Source organism: Pocillopora verrucosa, chromosome 11, assembly GCF_036669915.1.
Source record: "Pocillopora verrucosa isolate sample1 chromosome 11, ASM3666991v2, whole genome shotgun sequence".
NCBI classification, from domain to species: Eukaryota; Metazoa; Cnidaria; class Anthozoa; order Scleractinia; family Pocilloporidae; genus Pocillopora; species Pocillopora verrucosa.
This window is the reverse complement of record NC_089322.1, coordinates 1404073-1428803: the sequence shown is the minus strand read 5'-3', so window position 1 is coordinate 1428803 and position 24731 is coordinate 1404073. Positions and strand designations below refer to the sequence as shown.

The following is a 24731-nucleotide window of genomic DNA, read 5'->3' as shown; positions in this document are numbered from 1 at the left end:
GTGAATCTAATTACTTCCCTAGCAACCACATAGCAACAAACTGTGGAATTGAATGGAAGCTTTGATCTCCTCAACTACAAACTTAAGAATCACATTTGTGAGCGATTTCGGTGGAGCAGAAGCCGTAGAGGAATTTTGAAATGACAGTGCTTCTTTCTGGAAGAATATTATAGTTTTTATAATTTTTAAAACAACGAGGAGTGTTACAGACTGCCAAAGAAGCGAGGATTTATGAAATGTTGACTTCACGACTTCGTGTCGTTAAAAGCCGCTTGCCTTTCCGGAACTAGAAACAGCTGAAGTTCAATGTTTGGGGGATAAATCATCTTTGTTTTAAGAGTTAATTCAGAAACGAACGACGTTTACAAGACTGTTCTGAAACACCGAGCTTTATTTGAACTGATCTCGTGTATATTGGAAGATTATATTTTGTGGGAGGATTCATCACACACTTGTTGACATTTTGGTAGCGGTGAAGATTGTTTCGGAGATGAAATTGGTCCAAGAGAAGGGAGATCACACTGTTACCTTCACCCTGACGGTAGCTCTAGCTTTTCCATCAGGTATGCGATGTGGAAAAAGTTTGCAGCCTTCGATTTTTTAACTTAGCGGTGTCGTGTTTCATTCGATATATCTTATTGTTTATTATCTTTATAACTAAAGGAAAGTGTTTACCATGTTTTCATTTACTCGCAGAATTATATTGCTATGGTAGTGCAAGCTCGATTTTTTTTGTATAGAAATGTCAAAGACAGACAATTTGTCCTGCTCTTGTTAGCCTTGTACGGCCATCATGCCCAGACAAGAGTGTAACATTTGTCCGGCTCATTCGCTGGGAGGCAGACATTTTTTTTCTGTGCGACTCTTGTCATGCCGATGTCTGGAGCTATAATTGGTGTTGAGGTTGATATCAGGTCGAATGCTGTCTCTCTCAGGCTCCAAATGTGTGGGCAGAAGCCTGTCATTGATAATCAAAACATTTGATATTTTTACATACTTCATTTTATTTATAAATGCTTATATGTTTATTTTTAAATTGTCTTTGATGTTTGAAGATTTGGATGAAGCATAGAATGCAGTTCTATTGCAGTTCACCATGTGAGCAGTTTTTGGAGAATGAGCACCAACACAATAGGCACTTATGTGATTCAATGGGAACCAGCTGTCTATTCACAAGATTCACAAGTTTTCTGTTTCTGTAATGTGGCTTCGAGGGAAAGAAGTGTGAGAATTGAATAATGTCACGTAATGCTCAAAATCTCCCATTCACCCCCATCACATTAAATGGGAGTAGTCCTTTCCCCCCCCAGAAAATTATTTTATTTTTCAAGTCAGAGGAAGGGGGGAATTGAGAGCTGGGCCCTTCCCTTTTCCCAGGAGTATAATAAATGACATGTTTTGCATTTTTTAATTAAGATGTTGTAGACAATGGACTAAATAACATTCATTTAATTCACAATAATATTATTATCAGATGACAGTGAACCCAAACCTGTAAACCGAGGAATTGCTGCCATTAAAGGGAAACGCAAGTTATTTGAGGCACCAAAACCGCATCATTATTATCATTTAGAGTATAAACTTTTTCCCACTGATCCTGAGCCGGTGAAGGCAGATGTTGTAACTTATGGTGTTGCAGCCAAAATCTACTCTGAAAGTGACTCTAAGGTGTTGAAGACATGGAGAGAAGGGGAAAGAACTTGGGTTACTTGGACCCACAGGTTTGTTGAGAGTTATCATTGAGAATAGTTAATTTTTGTACTTTTATTGTTACAAGATAAGTAATGCTTACCTCTGAAACTTTTTGTATGGCTTTTACAAGTGTACAGTTACACACACAAGGCCAGCATTGTAATATTAGTGCTGTCAATTACTGATCAGGTTCAAAAAAACTTTGATATTATTCTGATAAAATTTAGTGTAGGCATTTCATGATTATAATAATAATCAATATTGATTTCCTTGCAACATTATCTTTTAGTCACACTGTCCCAGTCACCACAGAGCTTCTACTTCAGTTGTTCAGCCACAACATGGATCTCAAGATCTGGGACACAAAAGACAAGGTGTCTCCACGTGCACGCTTTGATAGACCCAAGGCCTTTAGGCTCCCTGCATCAAGGGACCCTGAGGATCTGGAGGCAGCAAGTGGAGGTGTCATGCAAATTGTCACTAATCAACAGCAATCATATGAAAGCAATCAGCCAAAACAGTCACGGATTTTTCACTCAGGTGAGGCTCTTTTCAGTAAAATCATTACACCTGGGTCTGAATATCTCAATAAGGTTAAATGTAACATTTATCAACTTATTTGTGGAATTTTTTCACCTTCATAGGCTTTTTGAAGCATCTTTTTACAAAATTAATTTACTTTCCTTCCTTATCTTAACGGTCTCCGGCCAGAAGTAATTTCATAAAAAGACACTTCAAATGGCCCAAGAAGGCTAAAAATTATTACTAATGCATCAATTAACATTTAATTCAACGTTATTAAGATATTCAGACCGAGATGTAATTTCAATATGTAATTTTCAGAGCTTTATTCATAACCCCCATAGATTTTGTTCATCTCATGTTCGTCTCATGTAGATTGAAAAATAATCTAGATTCTTGAAGCCTGATAGGTTTTTTGGGCTAGACTTTCACTTCTGTTGGACCTCATATTAACAAGTTAAAAAAAAACACACTAGCCAGAGGTGCTGGGATTCAAAGATATTCTGGGTAAAATTACAGCCATAGTGTTGGAAGGCCACAGTCTGATTTCCCCCTCTATAAAATAATAAGGGGAAGTGCTTGGAATTAGAGCACTCCACTGTGGTTCATCTTTGGTGCAACATTGCAGTGGGGTAATTAATAATAGAAGTTTACTTTTTTATTCTTTTTACTTTTAATCTGTTTAAAAAGATGACAAAGAGACTAAGTGGTACCCAAGAACAGCTCAAGGCCATATTCCTGCCATGTCAGAGATGGCGTCCATTCCTGACAACAGAGCCATCACTGCACCATCGGTAAGTTTTTCTTGAGTGGAAGGGGTTTGTTTTGTGAAGTCCTGTGGAATGATCCTCAAAAGCGGTCGCTATCATTCAGAAGAAGATTTTCTGCTGTGCACAAGTCCTTCATTTGCACTCCATGATAATTCCTTTGGTTTTTTTTTTTTTGCTAGCCTCACTTCTTTAGGGTTTTCTTCCCCAGCCAATGGCTGATTAGAAATTTTCCAAAGAGGGCCTGGTGGCCCCATTTGTTTAACAAACCCTTTGTCATGAGAGGGGCCTGAAAGAAAGAGCACCTTAAAGGTGTTTAAACTTATTTGTATAGTCTAGTCAGTGAGAAAGCAGGGAAGACAAAGGCAACTGGAACAATAAGAGACTAGAAAATTGAAGTGAGTTTTATATACATGTGAGAGGTGTTATAGCTATGTTGTTATCATTGATATTTTGGAATACCGTACTAAAAAAACAGTCAATTTAAAAAGTACTTACACGTATCATTGGGCACAATCGTTGCGTCCCATTTGAAGCTTACACGTAAACCCAACGGGGCATTTTTTTCTCGAATTGCGGAAATCTCGCAAAGCAGCACTCAAGAAAAAACTGTAGTTAATTGAAATGTGATTCTTTATCATGGTCAAAATTTTGTGTTAAACCTGCTTTTTTACCCACATGTAAGCTCCTTGAGCATTTCAGTCATCACCGCCTTTTTGATCTTAACAAAAAGAACTATTAATTTCTTGTCCACAGACATTTCGTTCGTTGTCTTACATAACGAGCCCATCAACAGCCACTGGTACTGGTAGCATGGTCAAAGTCCAGGTTCGAGTGGACGAACAGGACCCCCCACAGTTCAGTCGCTTAGCAACCTTGGCTGGTGTTACTCCACCAATGACAGATGCAGAAATTCAACAGTCAGAACGGAGGAAAATACGATCACAATCGAAGAAAGAGAGGACCAGCTCAAAATTGGAAGTAATAAGTAAGAAAGATGGTTATTATCTGCTAGAAACAATAAATCTATTTTGTTTCATTAAAGAGCAGTTTTCAAATGGATGTCGGTAGTAATCTTGGATTTGCTTGATTTCGATGTCGCCACTCTCTCAACCAATCAGATGCAAATCTAACATCAATTGCGACTTGGTCGCCCGTGTTTTCCGCGCTTTGGGCCTTTTGCTTGTTTTTACATTGAGTTTTTATTGGTTTTTAAAGGTATTTTCCTTTGTTGTGATTACTTTACTTTTTAGATGTAAGACGCTCAATCGGAAATTTCCTTAAGTCTGTTACTTGGAGAGCTGCTAAAGCTATAAACATTAAACGGTTGTGCTACCGAACACAACACGCAGTCGGCCGTTCACGTTACAGATGCTGTGAAAGTCATTGATAAATACGAGTTTGACTTTCGCCTGTCACCCGTAAGACTAATCTCGGCCGCCCAATTCACCATCGGCAGCCACTTAAGGAAAAAGCTACTGAAACAACTGCAGTTAGTAGCCATCAGTTTTTAAATGCAAATGATTGAAACGTTTTGCTTCTTTACAGGAAAGAAAACATCCAATGCTAAGACCAGCCCATCCAAGAAGGACCTTGCCTTGGCTGCAGCACACACCCGAACTCATGGAACAGCAGCGCTCTCGGTGAAGATGTGCACGTTTTTTTCTGGTGCAAAATCGACGACCACAAAACTGGGAAAATCCATGGGCACTATAGAAGAACTTCTGCTTTCTGTATCACTTGACAATGATCTCCTGTCAGGAATTCAGAAGCGAGTGCTCAACCCCATGGTAATAAGAGTGTCATCGGCGAGTGAACTGCCTTGTAAACCAATGACGTATATGCAACTCAGGGAAAAGTGAGTGTGGTTTTAGAATTTAGTTAGCGGGAAAGGACTGGCACGAGTCGGAGAGGAATTCCGAGTTGGCGAGACGTTCATTTCGTTATTCCTCTCGGACTGTGCATTAAAATAGAGAAATAATCCTAATAATCTAACCCTAACCCTAAGCAATAAACTTGCTGGCTTTTTTTTACATTGATGGTCAATTATTGCCGAGGTCATAACGGTTTCTGTTGCATTACAGTCAGACCGCACCATGTGTTCGTGGTTGATAATTGTTGACATGAGACGAACAAAATCTATGAAGCAACTGCTAGTTTTCCTGCTTGCCTTGGAGGAAGACATAGGGTGCCATTTCATCTCAGATAACCCTTGAAAATTCGTCAAATTTCCCTGAGTTTTTTTTTTTTTTTTACCTGCCTATTTATACTAATGGGAGGTAGTTTGTTCAAGAAAACAAAATAATGCCTCAGTCAGGGTTAGAACTAGGACCTCTCTATCTGAGATTATTGTGTTAGTCTGAAGTTACCAAGTTCTCCTTAATTCATTCAAGCAGTCACAAAGAATGACCAAAAAAATCCAGCGAATGTTTTTATTACAAAGCTTTCAATTGTGTTCCCCGTGCAAGAGGACAGGCATAATAGCTCTGCAACATTTTACTCAACCATCTGTATTTTATTTATCACAGATGCAAACCAGTGCACGTGTCATACCAATTTTACGAACAGCCCTTACACGAGAGCGCAGGTAGGGAACACGGGAGTGACGTCTTCTGGGAAGATGTGAATGTGGTCCTTCTTGGGACATTAGACAAAAGCAGTCTCGCAGAGTACCTCCAGGGGCCCCATTTCCAAATCGAGGTCCACGACAGGGACCGTAAAATCGAGCCAAAGAAACCCAAGCCCAGTTTGTTTGGTGAGAACCCGGAAGACGAGATGATCAATAACGTTAGCTTGGTGGCAGGTATGATAATTGGAGTTTTCGCGAAGTGGAAGACTCCTTTTTTTTTTTAGGAAAGCCTATCGTTACAATCGCAACTCGCGTAACACAACTGGAGAGACGGAGGTAAAATCTGTTGAGAAACGTATGACGACTAACGAGAATCTTCTTCTCAAAGAGAAAAGTGTAGCGATATACAACAATCATTCCGCGTGAAACGTGATACGTTTGCCATGGAAGTCTCGCGACGAACCCAACGCCTCTTGAGAGAAACGAGAAGTGCATCACGAGAACTGATAAATCCCTCGCGTAGTACTAGAGGGGAGGTTATGGTCAGAATTAAAGTGGACTTTAATATTTGATAGCGGAGTTCGTAACACGCGCAGCGAAGCCCCATACCTAAAATATAACTGTTCTTTGATTTCAGGTCGTCGCACCACTCACAATCCATTCACAAGCCGTAATAAGCCATGGGACCCGTACGGCATTGCCAAGTTTGATCTGTCAGGGTTGTTACTAGGTCACAAGTATCTGTATCTAAGGTCGCCTATCCACTGTTGTCCTCTGCCGGATACTCGCTCAGGGCTGGAGAAACCAGACGGACCCATATTGGGTCAGCCGGGAAATGTGGACGCACCAGGTATGGTATTAGTAACTGATATATGATGACAGTGTTCGCGCGCTGCATTCCGATCGAGAGATCTGGGTTCGAATCCTGGATTTTGTGGTGTTTTCATGGGATAGACGTACACTCTGACAATGCCTTTATCTATCCAGGAGTATGAATAGGTGCCGGCGCACTGTCAGGGTTATCGACGAAATGTGTCGGGGAAGGCAGCTACCTGAAATAGACTAACATCTCTTCCAGGTTGAGTAACGACACTTCTAGTTTCTTCTTGCTCTGAAATCAGGGATAAGGACTTGCAGGAGGTTATCTCAGAGGGTTATCCCTGGGGTTTATCCCTGGGGTTTATCCCTGGGGTTTATCCCAGGAATGACCTGGGTCATTAGCACTAGCCTTCCATCCGGAGGGAGTAGCAATGGTCGTAGTTACCTCATGCAACAGAACTGGAGTAAGCCCCGCCAGCTCTACGAGTTAGTCTCGTTTACAGACGTTTTCATTTGTTGTGAAATTTGATTATATTTTAGAGGACAAACCCATGCCTGTAGCTAACTATCTGGAGGCTGGTAGCGAACTAAAAATTAAGGTCGACTTGGCTTACCCTCTGAATGCCACTGAAGAGGAGAAAAAAACTGACGAATCTATTGAAGAGGAAATGGTAAGAAGATAGAGAGAGAAAACTCGATGGAAATTATTTCATCGAGGCTTCTGTTTTCCCTTCTATGAATCAAACGAATTATTTCATTGAACGTTTGCAGTTGTCTTAAATCGCATTTCTTGTGTAACGTTCCTTTTATCTCTCTCCAGTGTCCATTCGGTCGAATTATCTATATATTTGAATACAAGAACGCGCCTTTTCTCCGACAACTTCAGTCCGAGATCACAGCTGTGAATGCGGAGGCACTGGAACTAGATACTCTTCCACAGCATGTGATCGAGGCCGCTCTCTCAACATACAAGTTGTCCAAGTAAGTTTTTAGAGAAATTTTCAAGGTTAGTCGCTTTTTTCATCGAAAGAATGGATGTTGTAATCCTTCATAACTTATAATTAAAGTAAAACTGTATTTTCTCAAAATGGGCGTACGTTAGTTGGTGCGAGCAATAAGATTTTAAGCCATTGTTGATATACCTTGTGTCAGGGATCAGAGTTTTCTTGTTCATTAGAATGTTTAGTCGAGTCAGTGTGCAAGATTTTTTAGTATTTTCCTCTCCTAGTGCGTTCTGAAAACAGTGGGTTTTTTCATATCTTCTTTTCAGAGAACAGAGAATAAATAAGAAACTGGATATTATTACGGGATTTCAGGTGAGTTTCTGATTTTTTTTGTTGTTCAATTTAACAACCCTTAATGTACTCAACAATGGTTTGGAAAGAACTGAGTAATAAAGCAATTTTCAGTTGGTTGTCGACAGTAATCAAGAACTGCTTTGGTTTTTGCCTTGGTCTGGGATTGGTAAAGAAAACTCGCGCCACTTTCTCAACCAATCAGATTTAAAACTAAAGCAAATCGCACCTTGGTAGTCCGCGTTTTCCCGCGCTTCAGGAAATTGCTTGTTTTGCTTGAGTTTTCATTGGCTCTTTGTGATATTTTCCTTCGTTCTGATTGGCTGCTTTGATAGCACTGGTTTTGGTTTTACCACACTCGATCGAAATGCACTCTAAACAGGATGAAGACACTCTCATTTTATTTGAGACTAATTTGCCTTTCCTTATCAGTATGCACTGTAGACATGAATCTAGCTTCATTTTATTCCTATCGTTTTTAACCCAGGTTTTAGACGGCCAGTATCATATATTTGTGTTAGAAGGCTTGACAGAAAAAGGAGTAAGACGACTTTGGGAAAAACTTCCCAGGCCACAAGAGGAAGGTAGGATAACACTACATACTTTAGCCCTTTCACTCCAATTCTCCTCACTGTCTGCCATACAATTTTGGAGAGTCCCCCTTTATACTTTGTAAGCGGTGAAAATTCCCCCCCCCCCCGGTGATAAATCGTGATTGGTCTCTAAACATTAATTTTTTTGGCGTTTATGGACTGGTTTACTTGTTTATACGACCAACTCACAGAAACTCAAGGGAACACCTTACCTGCTGGCATTTGTACCATACTCACGCTTACTGAAATTATTTCTTCAGATATCACCAAATTCAACGTTCTCTACAACTCTGACCTGAGATCCCATGAGCGGCTGTATGCAGCGCTCGATGTGGACTTGTGCCGAGTCAGACTTCACGAGCCACTCGAGGTCATAGTCCAAAATCCTTTGCTGTACGTCAGGGACCTGGTACCCAAACCTTGTTTTGATGCACTGGCGAAACTTGATCAGGTTGGTTTTTGGAAAATTTGTTTGACAAAGAAACCTTTGAGTACTCGCAGACTGTGTTTCACTGGTCAGTCGAACGCGAACTAAAAATAAGGGGGAAAAAAAAGGATTGCACAAAAACTAGCAGTAACTGAGCAAGAAGTTCTCAGTCTTGCACGACCATACTCAGCCTTCCCGCCACAGTCTTCTTCTTTAGTGATCACGCTCGACGAGCGGAAACGATTTTTCCAAACACTGCGCACAGAGACTAAAATCGCCCTGTGATGCCAGAGGCCTCCTAACGGTGCGACATTTCAGACTTTTCACCGCACTTCAACGCGGTTTTTTCTTATGATTTCCTTTGGAATTTTGCGAGGGATATTTGCGCACAGGTGGCCAAAATTGATCCCCTCGCGCATGCCTGACGTCTGAGCGCTACGTTCGTGAACGAAGAGGCAGTTTAGTTTTCTAACGTCCTTTTGCTCCTTTTTTAGAAATACAGTATTCCATAGATATTTCAGTGGCTACGCCTTCCTGAGTTTCACATCAGAAAACTAGTTGATCACCGATTAAATCGTTGTGTTTCCATGACCCGTCTCTGTGCTTTAATTTTCTTAGGTGTTGAAGCTATCAAAACTCCGCGAAGTTTATCGAAATGATTTGTTCCCATCCGCTGACATGATCGTTTCTATGAGCCGCGAATTTGGAGTACCGCTGACCGCAGAAGATTTTGGAGGTGCGTTTTACGTCAGTCACCTGGTCACCATAACCATTACATCTAGTGATACCTCACCCACCCCTCTACCCAATCGCCGATGAAAAGCACACCCACCCCCGAAAAAATTCCCTTAGTTTAGCTGCCAATTAATATTCGAAATGAAGGTCTTTCTCGTAGATTTGCGGCCTTACTCCTTTTTGGATACAAACACGTCCAGTGAAGGGATTGTATTTATAGCGTAGCTCGTAGCGCGCGCAGCGAAGCCTCATACTTATTCTGGCTTATCGTATCCTATTTTAACTGTTTCCCCCATCATATTCACTGACTGGAGAATTGTACTTTCTTGTTTGGCTGAAACTCACTCGCTTCTTTTTAAACTTTAATTTTCCAGGTCTTCTCTCTTCTATCTCTATGCCTATTTCTTCTTGGATTACACGACTGCATTTCTGTGTATTCTTGCGGCTACAAGGATGTAAAAATCTCTTTTCTTCACATGGAAATTCTTCCTGTTTCCAGCTACACTTGAAGTTGCTTGAAAGTTGCAGGACGTTCTCTTGTCTCTTGTGACTTGGATTAGTGATGCCACTCTCCGTTTCACTGATGCCAAGTTGTGTTACTTCAAAGTAACGCTTTTTCTAATGCGACACTTTCTCCAATCTTTATTAGGTATTAAGGTATTTATTAGGGTATTAAGGTATCATAGAACCCTTAAGAGGTCGCCTCTCTACTTTTTAAAGCTGTCTCTGATTTCAAGAATGAAAGATATCAGTTTGATTCCTGCTGTGTAAATAATTTCTCTCTAACTTCTACTTTCAGAACTTGAATCCAGCAGTGGCTCTCAAATTGAGGAGCCTGGATCAGGTAAATTTCTGGAGGAGCCTCGACCCAGGACTACTCGACCATGGACGCCCCTGTCACTTTATAATTCAGATTACGTCGCGTTGGTTAAAGAAAGAGAAAGAGCTCTGGTAAAACACGACTTCATCCAGGAGAACATAGTAAGTCGATGTATTTCACTGTAGAAGTTTTTCTCAAATGAAAACTTTTGGCCTTTAAGATATTTCTCAAATGCAGTCATTTGACTTTTGCAAGTAATCCGTGACTTTGGAGCGCTTTTCGATTGAGTGGCTTAAAACCAAGCCAAAGTAATCACAACGACCAATCAGTTGAACTGCCCAAAGCGGGGGAAAACACGGGCGTCGAAGTTCGTGATTGGTTTTAGTTTTGCATTCGATTAGTTGAGAGGATTGTGCAAGTTTTTTTGGACCAATCTAAGGGCGAAGTTAAGCTAAAACAAATGCAGTCTCGGATTACTTTCGACCCTCCATTGAAAATTGCTTTATCTATCGTTCAATTCGTTTATTTCAGCTAAAAACGCAGGCAAAAGAGCCAAAGAGAAGATCGCAGACCATCGCTGTGGATATGACTGAGCTGCATCATCAAACCGCACACAACTACAGTATACAGACCTTGAATTCCACAGAACTGGCTAAAGAGAAGCTAAGAAACGTACTTGAAAAGGTATTTTATTTGGTTTAAGTAGCCTTTTAATTCGTTTTTCTCTCAGCAAGCGATTTTTTAAATGAAATTTTTCTTTGACGATATTTTTAAAGCGTTCATTCTGCAACATAACTTTTTGCCAATCTTCACCTCACTCTACATATTTCACAATTCCCTCTTCGCCTCACATCTCAGACCTCACATTTGACACCTCTCAGTTCTCAATACACATTTCAGAGTTTGCACTTTACACATGAAACCAATTCTCGATTTATTCCGTGTAATTTGAACTAGCATGTTGAAACATGTGCAAAGAATAAATAATAAATAATAAAAGTAGTGTGCAAATTTTTAACAATAGATCCTGGGTGTGCGCGTGAGTGAGAACGATCGGAAAGAAGATATGAACTCTTGCATAACCCAAGCCAAATAAAACCCTACCAACTAATCACGTTTCAAGGCGTTTTCACTAAGTTTTAAACGCGTTTTCGCCGTGTCCCAAACGCGTTTCCACCGTATCCTAAACGCGTTTCCAGTGCAACTAAAACGAGTGTTTTCCTGTGTCAAACACGTTTTTACTACGTTCAATGAGTTGTCATTTTATAATTCAATAGGCTTGGAAATTTGAGTATTTGTTGACTTATCTATTTGTTTTCCTTTTCTCATAGGACAGAGATCGCCGTTTCACTTACTGTCCTATGTACAACTCGGCCACAGTTCTTCCTATTCATCCAGAAACTGTCAAGAAGCAAGATTTTCTCTCCTCTAAGAAACTGTGGAGAACAGAAAACGGATTCATTTTCCCAGGAAAGAAAACCTCGTTGGTTTCAAATATTCACCCTAGGAAACCCGACTCGGCCCGAGTAGACGAACTTCGCAAGGTATGGAAAAACATAGTGACGAACCTTACTTTTTTTTCTGATATTTGCTCAGAAGCTGTTGTCTTGGGGTGCTTCACCCTTAATCCCTTTGAGTTGACAGCATCTAACGTAGCCTTACGATATCACCACTAGATCAACCATTACGGTCACAAGAATAAAGGAAATGATCGCCAAAATGAAAGCCCTGGATTTAGATTGAGAAACAAATTCTCCATGTCAGTATGATAAGAAATGTATGGAGAATACACAAACTGACATGACTATGTAAAGGTTTTAGTGACAAATTCATCTTTGTCATTGACTGTCTCTTTGAGGGGAGCTTTTCGTGATGGAAGCAGAGATTTTTCTCATCTTTTATCTTCCCTTAATGGGAGACATAATGTTTCTTTTTATTATCATTCTAGCCATGGAAGGAGAACATTTTACACGCCAACATTCTTAAACCAACAGTAGATAGGTAAGATTGTCCGACGACTTGCACTGTTTCGTAACTTTCTAGTTGATGATCAAACACTAAAGATACAGTCTACAGTTAGAACCACCTTGTATATCATAGGCAATAGCACCACATAGAAGAAATGCTCAGTACTGTGTTTATGGGAATGGCTACACGTTAGGGTTTTCATGCACAGAGTGAAACTTTTAGAGCCTCCTTGTTCAGCGTAGCAAACAATACCAAAGAAAAGAACTTTTCAATTTAGTATTATCAGCTGAGTTGATGACGTAAATTGGCCAATGTAAAGAGTTTCACTGCGGACGTTTCGAGCGTTAGCCTTTCGTCAGCGCTAACGCTCGAAACGTCAGCTTTAAAACTCTTTACGGTGACCTATTTACGTTATCAACTCAGTTGATAATACTAAATAAACCTTTTATACTCTCTCATCGACGCAAGCACCACATTTTCTTTAGAAACTTACCCCCTTTCATTTGAATGTAGCTTTTATTTGAATGGTTGTACATCAAAAAGTAAAAACTAAAATGTAAGAACCACCTTGTACAAGATGATAAGCGGTACCATATGGAAGAGCTGCCCGATAGCTTTCATTTGAATTGTCACACTTGTCAGTTAGGACTAAGCCACTGACTCAGGCCCCGTTCAGACCAGGTGCCCGTTCCGCGGTAACGTCCCCCAGGCACCAAAATGGACGTTTTTCAGACCCCGGTTCCCTGGAACGAGTACTATCTTCGCAATCGTCCAGAAGGCTTGGTGCACAGCATTGCATTTGTAGTGTGTGATTTGTATTCACCATTTTTAGTACCTGCAATATGGGAAAAACGCAAGAACAGACGAAAACGTGTTTAGACAAGTTCCCAAGCCCGGGAACAGTGCCTGAGTTTTACCCCTGGGGGAAGTGCCCGTGCCTTGGCAAGGTGCTCAGATTTTTTCTCTAGCACCAACCAAAGATTACATTAGGACTAGTGCCTTTTTCCAAGAACTGAGCACAGGCACCTAGTCTTAACAGGACCTTAAATATTACAACCAGTTTTCAAATGTTTTTTCACGTTTTTATCTAACATTGACTTTTATGTTCTTTCTTAATCAGGGAGAACTTCCCCTGGGATTATAGAGATGCTGATCTGAATTTACTTTCCCTTCCTCCTCCGTTCTTTGACAAAAATCCATGTTTGTCAGTTCACGCCGCCGGCGACACCAAAGAACAAGAACAAGACGAGGCTGACATGGAGACCACGCGCCAATGGCGAGATAGAATCGTTGTGGACGATACAATATTTCGTACGCATCGTTGTCTACCAGAGACTGAACTCAAAGACAGAGGCGCTAAAGCTTCGAACCAACTGGCAAAGCTGGAAGGACTTTTGAAAAATTACCCCCAAAAATTTTCGCTTTCAAGAGAAGGACTCACTTTGGCGGAGATTCCACCACTAGCTGTGGTGGTGAATCCTAGTGTGGATACTCCTGCGAGGAAAACCGGGAAATTAGTTCCCATTACAACGGACCTCAAGGAAGAAAGAAACTGGGGATTTTATCCGGGACCTTTTGAGAACGAGGGCTGGCTCATGGAGAAGAATAAGATCCCAATACCAGATCAGGAGCACGAAAGGTTTAAGACCCTTAAGGGCCACGATTTCAGGTACTTGACTTGGATAGTGATAGATGTATAACTTCTATAATAAATTAATTGAAAATTCAAATTTGAGAAGCTCCTAAACGCAGCTAAAACTACCGCTGATAACACAAATTTGCCTATAAAGGAATGTTACACAGCTATTTTGTTTTCTTTCTTTGTTTCTTTCCTTCTCAGAACTTTTACGAACTTTTCTGAAACAAGGAAGCTGTTCATGGCGTATTCAATAGTTATTAACAATTTCGCTGTTTCGAGCTCTCTAATTAGCGATTCGAAGCACGTGGGCAAATTTTCTCTTTCCAGTTTTATCTATTTTATTGATTTTTTTAAGCCAAACGAAGAACGCCCTACATGCAGTTAAAGCAATCAACACATGATATCACGCGTTTTAAAGTTTTCCAATATTGAGCCTTTAGAGGGGCGCTTTATGTGCAATCGTTTTACACAACCAGTCAAACTACGCGTTAGCTTAACATTGGGATCTCTGCAGGTTAGTGGTACAGCATCGGAGCGAGTGACTAAACAAATAAACATTTTTCTTTTTTTTCTTCCTTAACCAGGTCATATCACAAAGACAAAGATATCCTCTGTCGCCGTCCTATCGAACCTTTGAAAGATGACGAAAAAGACAATCACCTTTTTCCTGTTGCGGATATCTGCAGTTAACAAAGGCTGATAAATCACCTTGAAAACGATTATAATTATCACCGTGTTCGAAGAAAAAGAAAAGTAGAAAAAACAGACATTTCTGTACCAGTGTGCTTTATCGCATTTGTTAGCGCTGTGTTGTATCAACTCGCTCTGAGTGAACCAACATTTCTCATACAGAAGAATTTATTTCACAAAGCTTGTTCATAAGTTTATTCTAAAGTATTGGTTCTATGTACAAATGCAATGTTATATTTGACCCGCTTTGATGTAATTCAGTTGTACAGTTATCTAAACTCAAAATCATTCCCTCGGTTTTAAATAAGCATTACCGTTTGTAAATTTTTTTTTAAAATAGATCTACAAGCCTAAAAAAAATTATAGGCGCTTTTCGTCTAGGCTTGCCAATAAAATATTGTTTCTTCAGAAGTTTTTTTTTTTTCATCTTAGATCAGCTTAAATGTGTACGTATAATTTCACTAATCTATCCCCTTACCCACAAAAGTATCTGTGGTAAATATTTTGCCTTTGAATTCCATGTTTTGCAATCGAACTTAACCCCAAAATGCTCATCAAATATAATTTGTTCATTTGGAACCTTGAGGCACCAATTCATTCTCTCGCGAAACAATAAGCTTTCTTTCCATTTCATCGAATTTTTGTAAATTAATTTTTTTCAGTATGAATTATGCCTTCCTATTCAAATCTTAAGTAGAGAGCGCTTTTCAATTGAGTGTCGTGAAAACAAAGCCAATGTATTTACAACCGCCCAAAGCGCGGGAAAACGCGGCGACCAAGTCGTGATTTGCATTTGATTGGCTGGGAGAGTGGCGCAAGTTTTCTGGACCAATCACAGAGCAAAGTAAGCAAAACCACTGCAATCCCATATTACTTTCGACACTTAATTGAAAATTGCTCTAATACATTACTAAAAAGAGAATTTAAACTTACGGCGAAGTTCTTGACATAAGAAGACACTATTGTCACGATATTTATAGAAAAAAAGCTTTCAATTATTTATATCAACGATTCACCATATTCGACTGAAAAAATTAGTATGGAGGACTGTGTAGTTAACAAAAATTCGGTATTGCATTACAATGACATACCATGGTTGATACGTTTATCAATTCTCATTACCTTTCTGCTGGATGCTGTAATAATATTGTAAGGAAATGTTACTTGTTAGTCACTCATCACGTGAACTTATATGGGAACATTTGAGTAGGCTTACATGATTCGAAAAGCAACTCGTTTAACATTATTTGAAAAATTTTAAGTTTTGTGTCCATTATAAAATCTTCTTTTTCTCGGAGTTAAAATCGCCTCAGATCATTGGAAGTACATCATTCAAAGTGACGTAATGAATTGTTCTTCCCTCTGAAGCACGAAAATTAAAAAAAACATGGTATTTACAAGTTATGGGTCATCTTGAAATTTTGTAAAAATTCCTTCAAAATAGATTAGTGGACCGAAACATCGCGCTGCAATTTGCTACGAAGAGCAGTTACCTCTATAAATCTAACTTGTAATTATATTCATTTCAGCTAAAAATTTCGCATCGTTGAAAAGTGTTCTTCGGCAGTTCGTTGACACTTCGTGCGACGTCGGTCATTCCGACCGTTTACGACGGTGAAGACAGAGATAAACTAGATATGCAGTATTTAAATTGTTACTTTCTGTAGCGCACTTTTGATCTGTCTTCGTAAGGGTCCACTTCATATTCAGCACTTTGCTGCTTCACACAACAACACAGTTTATGGAAGAATGACTTTCTCTCCGCTCGTGCTCGTTCTCTTTCGTGTTCCGGCTCTGAGTCGTATTTGCCAGTGACATTCCTTCGTTGGCCTTTCTTAGATCTTGCTGTTCTGCGGCGCTTCGCCTCTCTCATAATCATGTCCTTCTTCCGCAAAAGCGTCCCTGTATTCAACAGATCCACGCCTTCAGGTCGTGTCTCGGTTTGGGTTGGACTCGGATTGGGGCTCTCGGCAGAATCTTTCAAATCAACGTCGCTAAAAGCTTCATTCTCATTGACGTTACCAACATCCACCGCCCTTTCACTGTAAAATGGAAAATCGGTCATGGTTCCAACCTCAGCCGTCTGTAACTCTACGTGTGGCTTCTCTTTCTCCTTATCTTTGTCCTTCTTCGTCAAAGTAAGAAACTGAATCTCGTTTTCTTGTTCACGGCAAGTTTCCTCCATTCGACGTTGCTTAGCAAGCAATGCCTTCTCCCGCATTTGTGAGCTTTCCAAAGCAGCCTCGAAATCTTTTTCTCGGTCGAGAGCATCGCTTAATTCATCAAGAGCTTCTGTCAGATCGCTTTCCAAAACTGTAATTTTTTGCTTAAACTCTTCGGTGACCCTCTGAAAAATTAATGGCAAAACAAATTAGAATGGTTGCAATAACTTGTTAAATGTATCCCTGTCGTTTGTCTGAACATAGGCCCGCAATTCATATTAAAATCAACAATTGCAGTCTATCTATGAAACATAGGTCCGCAATGCATGTTATAAATGTTTGTGTAAACTTCGTTTACGGCGTCCCTGTTTTTATGTAAGATAATGGATAGCAAGAAGTCGATATTGAAACTTAAAAAAGGATAAAACTGTCCGACATTAGATATGATCTTGGATAAAAATTAAATAACCGGATTCGTCGATATTGTTGCCATGCTCTCTTTCACTATTTCAATTTATTTTTAGCTGTCTAAGTGTTTGTTGTCGCTGATTACATTTTTTCTTGTCTGCCATTTTTTAGAGAAGTAAACTCTCAGACATGTCAGCCCTTTTATGCTTCCAGCTTCCACTGCCAGAAAATAATTTCCTCTCACTCACCTCTCTCTCTTTCTGTTCCATATACAGTCGGAGCTTCAAATCAAAGTTCTCCTTCTTCAGCTCTTGAATCAACTGCAAGTAGTTTAAAATTTGACGTTCATCAGTTTGATGTTAATCGAAACCACTCGCTCGACCCGACAAGAGAGCGGCTTGGTACCGAGTTTTGCCCAGATTTTCTCTTACTAAATTTCGATCAACTTTCTAACGAGAAATTTACATATTAATGCAACATTTCTGCTGCAGAGAATCATAGACAACTTTGTTGTAAGTTTTTCAAATCCCTGTAAATCTGCCATCCGTTGTCGCATCGAAATGTTGCGTTAAAAATCATTCATGGCTCATGTTTACACTGGTGATTGATTTGCAAAGTTACTCCACATTTTTTGGATCAACATTTAAATATCTTCTTACGTAACACGATTCCAAGACAATCTGCCTCGAAAAAACAACTAAAAAGTCGTAAGGGTACCAAAAAATAGATTTGTATCGTTGGCACATAGCTGTGAAACGTTATCAACGAAATAAGAACTTATTTCTTCAACAATTAACATTACAGAGAAAAACTGGACTCATGTCTGCGTACATACCCCTCCCCTAACCCAAAGATAGTCAACTGATAACAACTTAGTGATAATGTTGGGTCAGGGGAAGGGTAGGTCGGCAGTTGCTCAGATACTGACATTGACTCAATTTGGACATTGATCCAAAAAGCTCTACTTTCTCATAAACAATAATTCATGAACGTTCCCGACTGATCACACTCAAAAGCAATCACCCACTCGAAACAACGGAAAAAACAAGCAATTGTCTTCTTGACTACAAGGCATGTTAACTATGTTGTAATTACGTACTTAAATCGATGATTTGAATAAGTTATAAACAGCTCAGTAAAAGAAACACTGTTTACAAAAACCTCCAAAAAATACGTGACTTCGTTCTAATTTCAATCCAAAGGCCCGATTTCAATAAATTCATCGAAAAAATAAGAAAAGTGTATTTACAGCTAACCGAACTAATTCTATTTTCAGTTTACCAAAACCATATGTTATAACCCGAAATTAATGTTGAAATAAAAAAAAATTTAAGTGGAGGTTTAATTTAAAATCAGAGCTCAAGTATTAGGTCAGGGTTGTGAAAAAAAAAAAAAAGTTAAAGAAATATGAATGTAGATAAAAGATAAGATTTACCGTTTCATGGTCCTTGATCGTAATTCCGCTCGGAGATGCTGTGGAATTGAATAAAAAAAATCACGAAATCTCATAAACAACAACATAAATATACTCAAGCTTACGTAACGATGAAATCATCTCTACGATGACATTGACCGCGAAATAAATAACACGGTTAAATAATTTGATAAATCATTTCTATCAAATTTCAAATTAAGCTGCGCGAGATTTTACGTTTAACTTTACCGAATAAAAGGTATTCATTTTCCAGACGAGATATTCAAAGTTTTGGAAACAAAGCATACAACCCCATGTTGTTTTTAATTTACATCTTGAAAATCATGTTTAAACATGAATTTTTCTCGTTTTCATTCATTTAGAAAGCCGTAAACTAACAGAAAATTTTAGCCTTAAACTACGAAAATATCTCAGTACATATGTGTTTAGAACCCTCTACGATCTCTCCAATAACACAGATTTCCAATGATCGAATTATTTTATTTTAAAATCGTGTTTAACTCACCCGCTAAGGCCTCTAACTGTTCAATACTCCTGTAACTTTGCATCTTGGCTTTTTCCTCCTGATCTGTTGACGTAAAAGAAAACAGCATTATTTTAATAAAACTGGATATAACCAAGAAAGCCATTTACTGATTTTTGTACAGAGACTAAACAGGGCACTTCTGTGATAACAAATATTGCAATAAAAGTATTCGTGGGAAATCATCGAAGCATCGAAGAGGTTCGGACGATTTTAAATTGGTATTGGTCGACTAATCTTTCACATTCAGACGCCGCCAAAATGGACGCAATATGTGAAATAATTGTGACATGATTTCGCGCAAAGATGGTTAACTTTAGAAAGAAATCAGAGCTCACATACTTACACGAAATCTCTTACATCCTAACCATTCGATCGGCGTTTAAGCTTGATTGAGTTTTTAAATAAATTAGCCTCTAAATAGTTATTGCGGCGTTCACAATTGGATCCTGTGTCGATCACTCGATTAATTGTCGATCAAAGGCTCTAAGTCCTTTTATTACAATAATCCGAAGCTTGATAGAAATTTAATCCAGCGATGAATCATCGAATGATAACATTCAAAGCATCAATGAATTCCAATTGAACAGAATTTTAGTTGAATGATGCGCTAATGATATATTCCTTCCAGAATTAATTATGACGAAAGAATATTTTTCTCGTTTATCATCCGCAAGGGGGTGTTGAAAGGTTCATATCCTCATTTTTGTTTGCTAGATCGACCGCAGAACGAAACTCTCGAAAGTGTTGGTAACTTTATTTTGAAACAGTGATTTTCCTTTAAAATTTCCCTTCGTTTTCGCCATTATTGTGATAAATTGGTCTCGCTATTAAAACTATTTTAGGAAATCTTAATCATTTTTAACTCTCAGCCCAAAGCAACAGTAAATAGATGATTGCATTTCGGCTGAGTTAACAAGCCATTACTTGCCACGACTTGCCATATTTTTGAAGCAAGAGTATAAATACTTGACTACTACTCGACGAAGTATAATGGCGTCTACCTCAAGCCCGAACTGTCACGTTATTTGTCTCTGAAAAGTGGAGCTCGATTAAAAAGACAACTAATTCATAACACTGTTTCTTACATTGAAAAGGAAATAACTGACACTTTTAGTTGTCTAAAATTAAGTAAAATAGCTCTAAATTTAGGAAAAACTCGATAGCATGTTCTTCATAGTATTGTAAACCCATGTGAAGACGCTTTCCTCTTCTTGTGCGATATACGAACTCTTGCAGTTGTTTTCTAACCAAATTTCGGTTTCAAATGTTATCACGTACCTTTAAGCTGATCACCAACGTGTAAGGACAACATGATTACCAAAAAAAGACAAAACCAGTTGTGTTATTATTCCTTATTTGAGAAGATTCGCCTTTGCCAAAACTAACACAACTTTGGCTGTGATCTTGTGAATGATATTGCATCTGTTTCTCGCATTGAAGCAAGTTTTATGCACGCAAATGAGTTTACGTCTAACTCGATATTGAAACTTAAAATATAATTTATTCTTTTCGCGCACAACAAGGAAGTTTTGTGGGCAGATAATTGCACTGAACAATGGTGGAATTTATAGAGTTGGGTTATATTTGCAGCAGAAACAGATAAACATTCAGAAAGTAAAAAATAGCCATGAAATAATTTTTACGTATTTACTACGGAGCTGCTTTCGATGCTTAACTGGCTGTATCGAAAAGCGAGTACTAGTAATATCTATACGATCTTAAATAACCTACGAAGTTAACTACAAATAAAATTTCTACACAGCCTTCCAAAGCACGCTCATTTGTACCTCAATGATGCTTACACGGTCTGAAGTTACAGAACTTTATCGCTGCAAGAATTTTTTCTTTAAAGCCCTTTGCGTAATCACATAAAGTTTTTTCGAAACCTATGCTAGCTTGATATACCTATACTGAAAAGTCCATGTTCTAGCGCAAATTCACACCCATAAATTTGTCATTTAGCTATGGATGACAGTTTTAATTCATACGTTTCCACAAGTACATTAAACTCTTTCCTTCCTTTCCTTTAAAACTCCCAACAATGTATTAAAAGCAGCAGTGTGAATAATGACCATTCAAATAATTCCTATTCAGTTTGATAAGAAATAAAACTCTCAACTTTCTTTTAAATCTGTTTCGTTCGGTTTAAAGTTAAGCAAAATTCTCGAGCTTTGATTGAAAATGAATAAATAGATACTACTGGATTGAAAAGACGTATTTCAAACTTTGAATGAGGTGTTTATTATTGATATTCTGAACTTTGGAATTTTGCACTGAAACAACAAGAGTTACTACATGCAAGTGGTAGTGTTTTCTGAAAGCTTCACAGACAAAAGGTGCTCGAATTAATTCCGAAATATCGAAAACCGGAACAGTTTGACAATAGTAGTTTATTTCTTCTGTGCTAATTCACATGGCAACCACAGCAAGAGGATGTTTTCCCTCTCATGTTGTCAAATATATTGTAGTTATATCATACGTGATGTTTTTCCGACACAAACTAGCTGGAATTTGCAACCATATCACGTTTCATGAAGAGGTTTTTAAAAGTAATATTTACCTTCGCCATAAACAAATCTGGCTTGTTGCCGCGAATTTGCATACAAATTATTATAAATTATTTGCTTTTGGTAGTGACTCCGAATTGAATGGAGGAAACCGAACTTAAATAATTGTAAAATGTATTGAAATCTAGTACAGTATATAAGCTTGGCAACTAAACTTCTTCGCTATCCAAACGTTTAAACTTGCTACAAGAGACAGCCAAGGTGAAGAACGCAGTTTCTTAATAACGTGTCATTCAAATTTCGACATGTTGGAAATTCCACTATTGAAAGCAATAAAAGAGCAGCGAAGCTGGACATTTCTCTATTCAAATATCTCCTAAAAATTTCGACATATCGCCGCAAACCGTTAACCGCACTCAGACATCGCGTTATGTTGTGCGTTCCGCGCTAAAACCACTCGAGCGAAACGAGAAAACATGGGATGGGCGTTTGAGACAAACGTTATTTTGCGTGAAGGCTTGTTAAACAATTAAATTGGAACTTCCCCAGCTGATCTAAAAATGCTCCCTTCCAGAGCTGAATTCGGAATGAAAATAAAAAGAAGATTATGAAAAAATAATGATCCGAATGCCTAAGTTGTGTGAATTTGTGACCAAATGGAAACTGTCTGTACATCGCGAAAATCCCCGCTCGTTCGCTAAAATTGTAAACGTCTTTAATTTTCTCGAAAATAAAACAGCACCGTATCGAGTTTTAGTTTTGACCAATTCTCGATGGGTTATCTTTCGTCGATTTGAATATCCTTACCTCAGTTTATCCCTTTAAAATTCCCATGTTCCAGTATTGAGTTACAATTTCTCTCTGCCGCGAAATCATTTAAAGTACAGTTCAAGATTATGGTCCTTAATTTTGCAGGAAAAGCATGAATTAGAATGTGGTTGCGCCTAAAATATTGATGACGGGTCCGTGTATTGTATAAAATGACCTGCGAATTTTTGAGCGAATCAGCGAGCTTCAGCTGAGTCAACCCTATCTCGAAGTGGATGTCGGGAGCGGGAAATTTGCATTCGTCATTTTGACTTCCTGTGGGGATTTTCATTCAAAACTCTTTGGCTTTGTGTCTTAATTTGTCACGTATATGAATATTTCGTGCATTTGAATTTCTCCTGCTATGAAAGCGTTACAAATCACGCCATGAAGAATCCGTTTAGCTTGTGATCATGGTAACAGGGCTTCAATAAATGACTCTAAGACTAGAATTTTTATTTCCACGTAGTAAAGTGGTTGGGAAATTTTTCACCGAAATAGCGAGGAAAATTGTTTTGCAGAACGCGCGTAGCTTAGTAACAATGATGTCAGCTTCTTTCAAAATCTTAAAAATGATTTTTGAGCTGATGGAATTAGGGATCTTGTTAATTAGTTTGAGTTAAAACAAACAACAAACAAACGTAATGTCAAGTAGAAATACTTTCCCCTTTCCTAGTGAGAATATAAGAATTTGTAGACTAGTTACGTAATTAATTCAGTCGACTTTCAATTGTGTAAATTAATTAAGGAACTAGCATGGCAATCGCCTGAGGGAAACTATATCTTCTTGATGTCTAAGATTTTTGAGAGACAAACAACTCTGTCTACTTTTTAAAATTGTAAAAACGTGCACGAAAAACCAAGATTTAAAGGGCTTTGAAATAAACGTATGAAATCCGTAACTCACTTCTACCTAACGACAGCCAAGTTTGTGTCAATTTGTATTTCGGCACGAATCACGGCAATAATTTGCACAAATCCACCTGCTATATTTACTATAAGGAAGAAAAGATAAAATTTGTCGCCGCGTTTCGATTGAATCGGTGACAATTCTACATGTCGGTAAAGGACTCATTTTTGGGGGCTAATTTTGTTTACACCTTTGCACATTTGTATTCAGACGGTGTTCCATCAATGAAACAGGAAGTTTCTTTGTAACTCTATATAAGTAAGAATACATAATACATTGTTAATCCATTCTCTTCCTGGTGATCAAACATAAACGAAATTCTCGAAAACTCGTCGATTTCGAGCGAAATGACTGTTTGGAATTTGTGCGCAATAAACGTCGTCCACTTGTCTGCTAACATTCGCATTTATTTATTTTTTTTTGTAATTCATCTTTGGGGACAATGTCACAAAATTATCCAAACGATATGAGCAAATTAACTCCCTGTTCAAATGGGTAAGAATAAAGATTTAAACAAATCACTTTTTGCGATGCTATTTGTCTGTTTTCTACCTCAAAATAGAATCGATCCTATCAGGAATCTTTGCCATATTTTTTACAGTTATATTTTGAAAGTAGCAGGTCCACTTTAACTCACCTTCCCTTCCACCCTCCCTCCGGTTATCCCTTTGTGCACCATACACGTTGGCTTTTTCAAGCGTGACGCTCACGTCACGTTACCACGCGAGTCGTCACGAGTCACGTCCGATGACAGACACAAACCTTCCTTAGCCGGATATTTTGAACCTGGAAGTTAGAATGTCTATCTGCCCTATAGCCGATTGAAACTAAATTTATCTACGTTTCAAGGCCTATATTAGCTGATCACTAATCCATCCGCCGATTTAAGGCGAGTTCTTAGTGAATGGTTAGTACAAGTCAAGGATTGTGCGGTTTGAAATAATCATTGGCGTAAAGTTCTGCCTGATCGCATCTTCCGAATGAATCAATTTTCATACTCAACGTAAACAGTCTAAGCTTTAAAAAAATACAAAGTAAATGAAGCAAGTTGAAGAGCAGAAATATCTGGAGGAACTTTTACCTTATTTGTAGGCTTTGATCACGTCCTAAAGGCAAACAAATGAATAAAGTCCATCGTAACAAATTTGTAACTCTTCTGATCGGATTTCACAGTAAGTCTGGGTCCGATTCACGGAAATGACATAATCGTTATATGTCAAGGAAATTATTAACCAGATTTTAGTGTCTCGTAGCAATCCCGGAACACGATACTCGATAAAAACAGACTTCCTATCCGAGAAAAAAAAGGAAAGAAATAAAGAAAAAAATAAATCTCCTTCCCTGACTATTTCTCACGAAATTTTTTAAGAACCTAAACCTAACTGTTCCGTTCGATGTAGATTAAAGAATGAAGCTTTTTGGATTAACCTTTTAGCCCCT

At 38.6% G+C, this 24731-nt stretch overlaps 2 protein-coding genes across 5 annotated transcripts; one reads left to right on the top strand and one right to left on the bottom strand.

Annotated features, from left to right (window-relative positions):
* The first annotated feature begins 47 nt into the window (after positions 1 to 47).
* LOC131772320 (uncharacterized) lies at positions 48 to 14569 on the top strand. Its single transcript, XM_059088220.2, has 20 exons — positions 48 to 563; positions 1475 to 1721; positions 1982 to 2232; positions 2905 to 3008; positions 3738 to 3969; positions 4530 to 4839; positions 5510 to 5784; positions 6188 to 6400; positions 6910 to 7040; positions 7190 to 7350; positions 7640 to 7685; positions 8152 to 8248; positions 8518 to 8708; positions 9303 to 9420; positions 10219 to 10400; positions 10771 to 10923; positions 11571 to 11783; positions 12188 to 12240; positions 13328 to 13876; positions 14431 to 14569. Exons 1-20 carry the CDS (start codon positions 491 to 493, stop codon positions 14534 to 14536), a joined length of 3705 nt encoding a protein of 1234 aa, XP_058944203.2. The 5' UTR covers positions 48 to 490; the 3' UTR covers positions 14537 to 14569.
* Positions 14570 to 14717: 148 nt separating this feature from the next.
* Positions 14718 to 24470, bottom strand: LOC131772329 (cingulin-like protein 1). Of its 4 annotated transcripts, none has more exons than XM_059088239.2 (5): positions 24373 to 24470; positions 19047 to 19109; positions 18542 to 18579; positions 17355 to 17426; positions 14718 to 16883 (listed from the first exon to the last, which is right to left on the bottom strand). In XM_059088239.2, the coding sequence occupies exons 2-5, from the start codon at positions 19087 to 19089 to the stop codon at positions 16191 to 16193; spliced, it is 846 nt and encodes a 281-aa protein (XP_058944222.1). In that variant the 5' UTR covers positions 19090 to 19109; positions 24373 to 24470; the 3' UTR covers positions 14718 to 16190. The 4 variants fall into 4 exon arrangements, with proteins under 4 accessions (XP_058944222.1, XP_058944230.1, XP_058944214.1 ...); XM_059088247.2 differs by lacking the exon at positions 24373 to 24470 and adding an exon at positions 22382 to 22536; XM_059088231.2 differs by lacking the exon at positions 24373 to 24470 and adding an exon at positions 20346 to 20554.
* Positions 24471 to 24731: the final 261 nt, after the last annotated feature.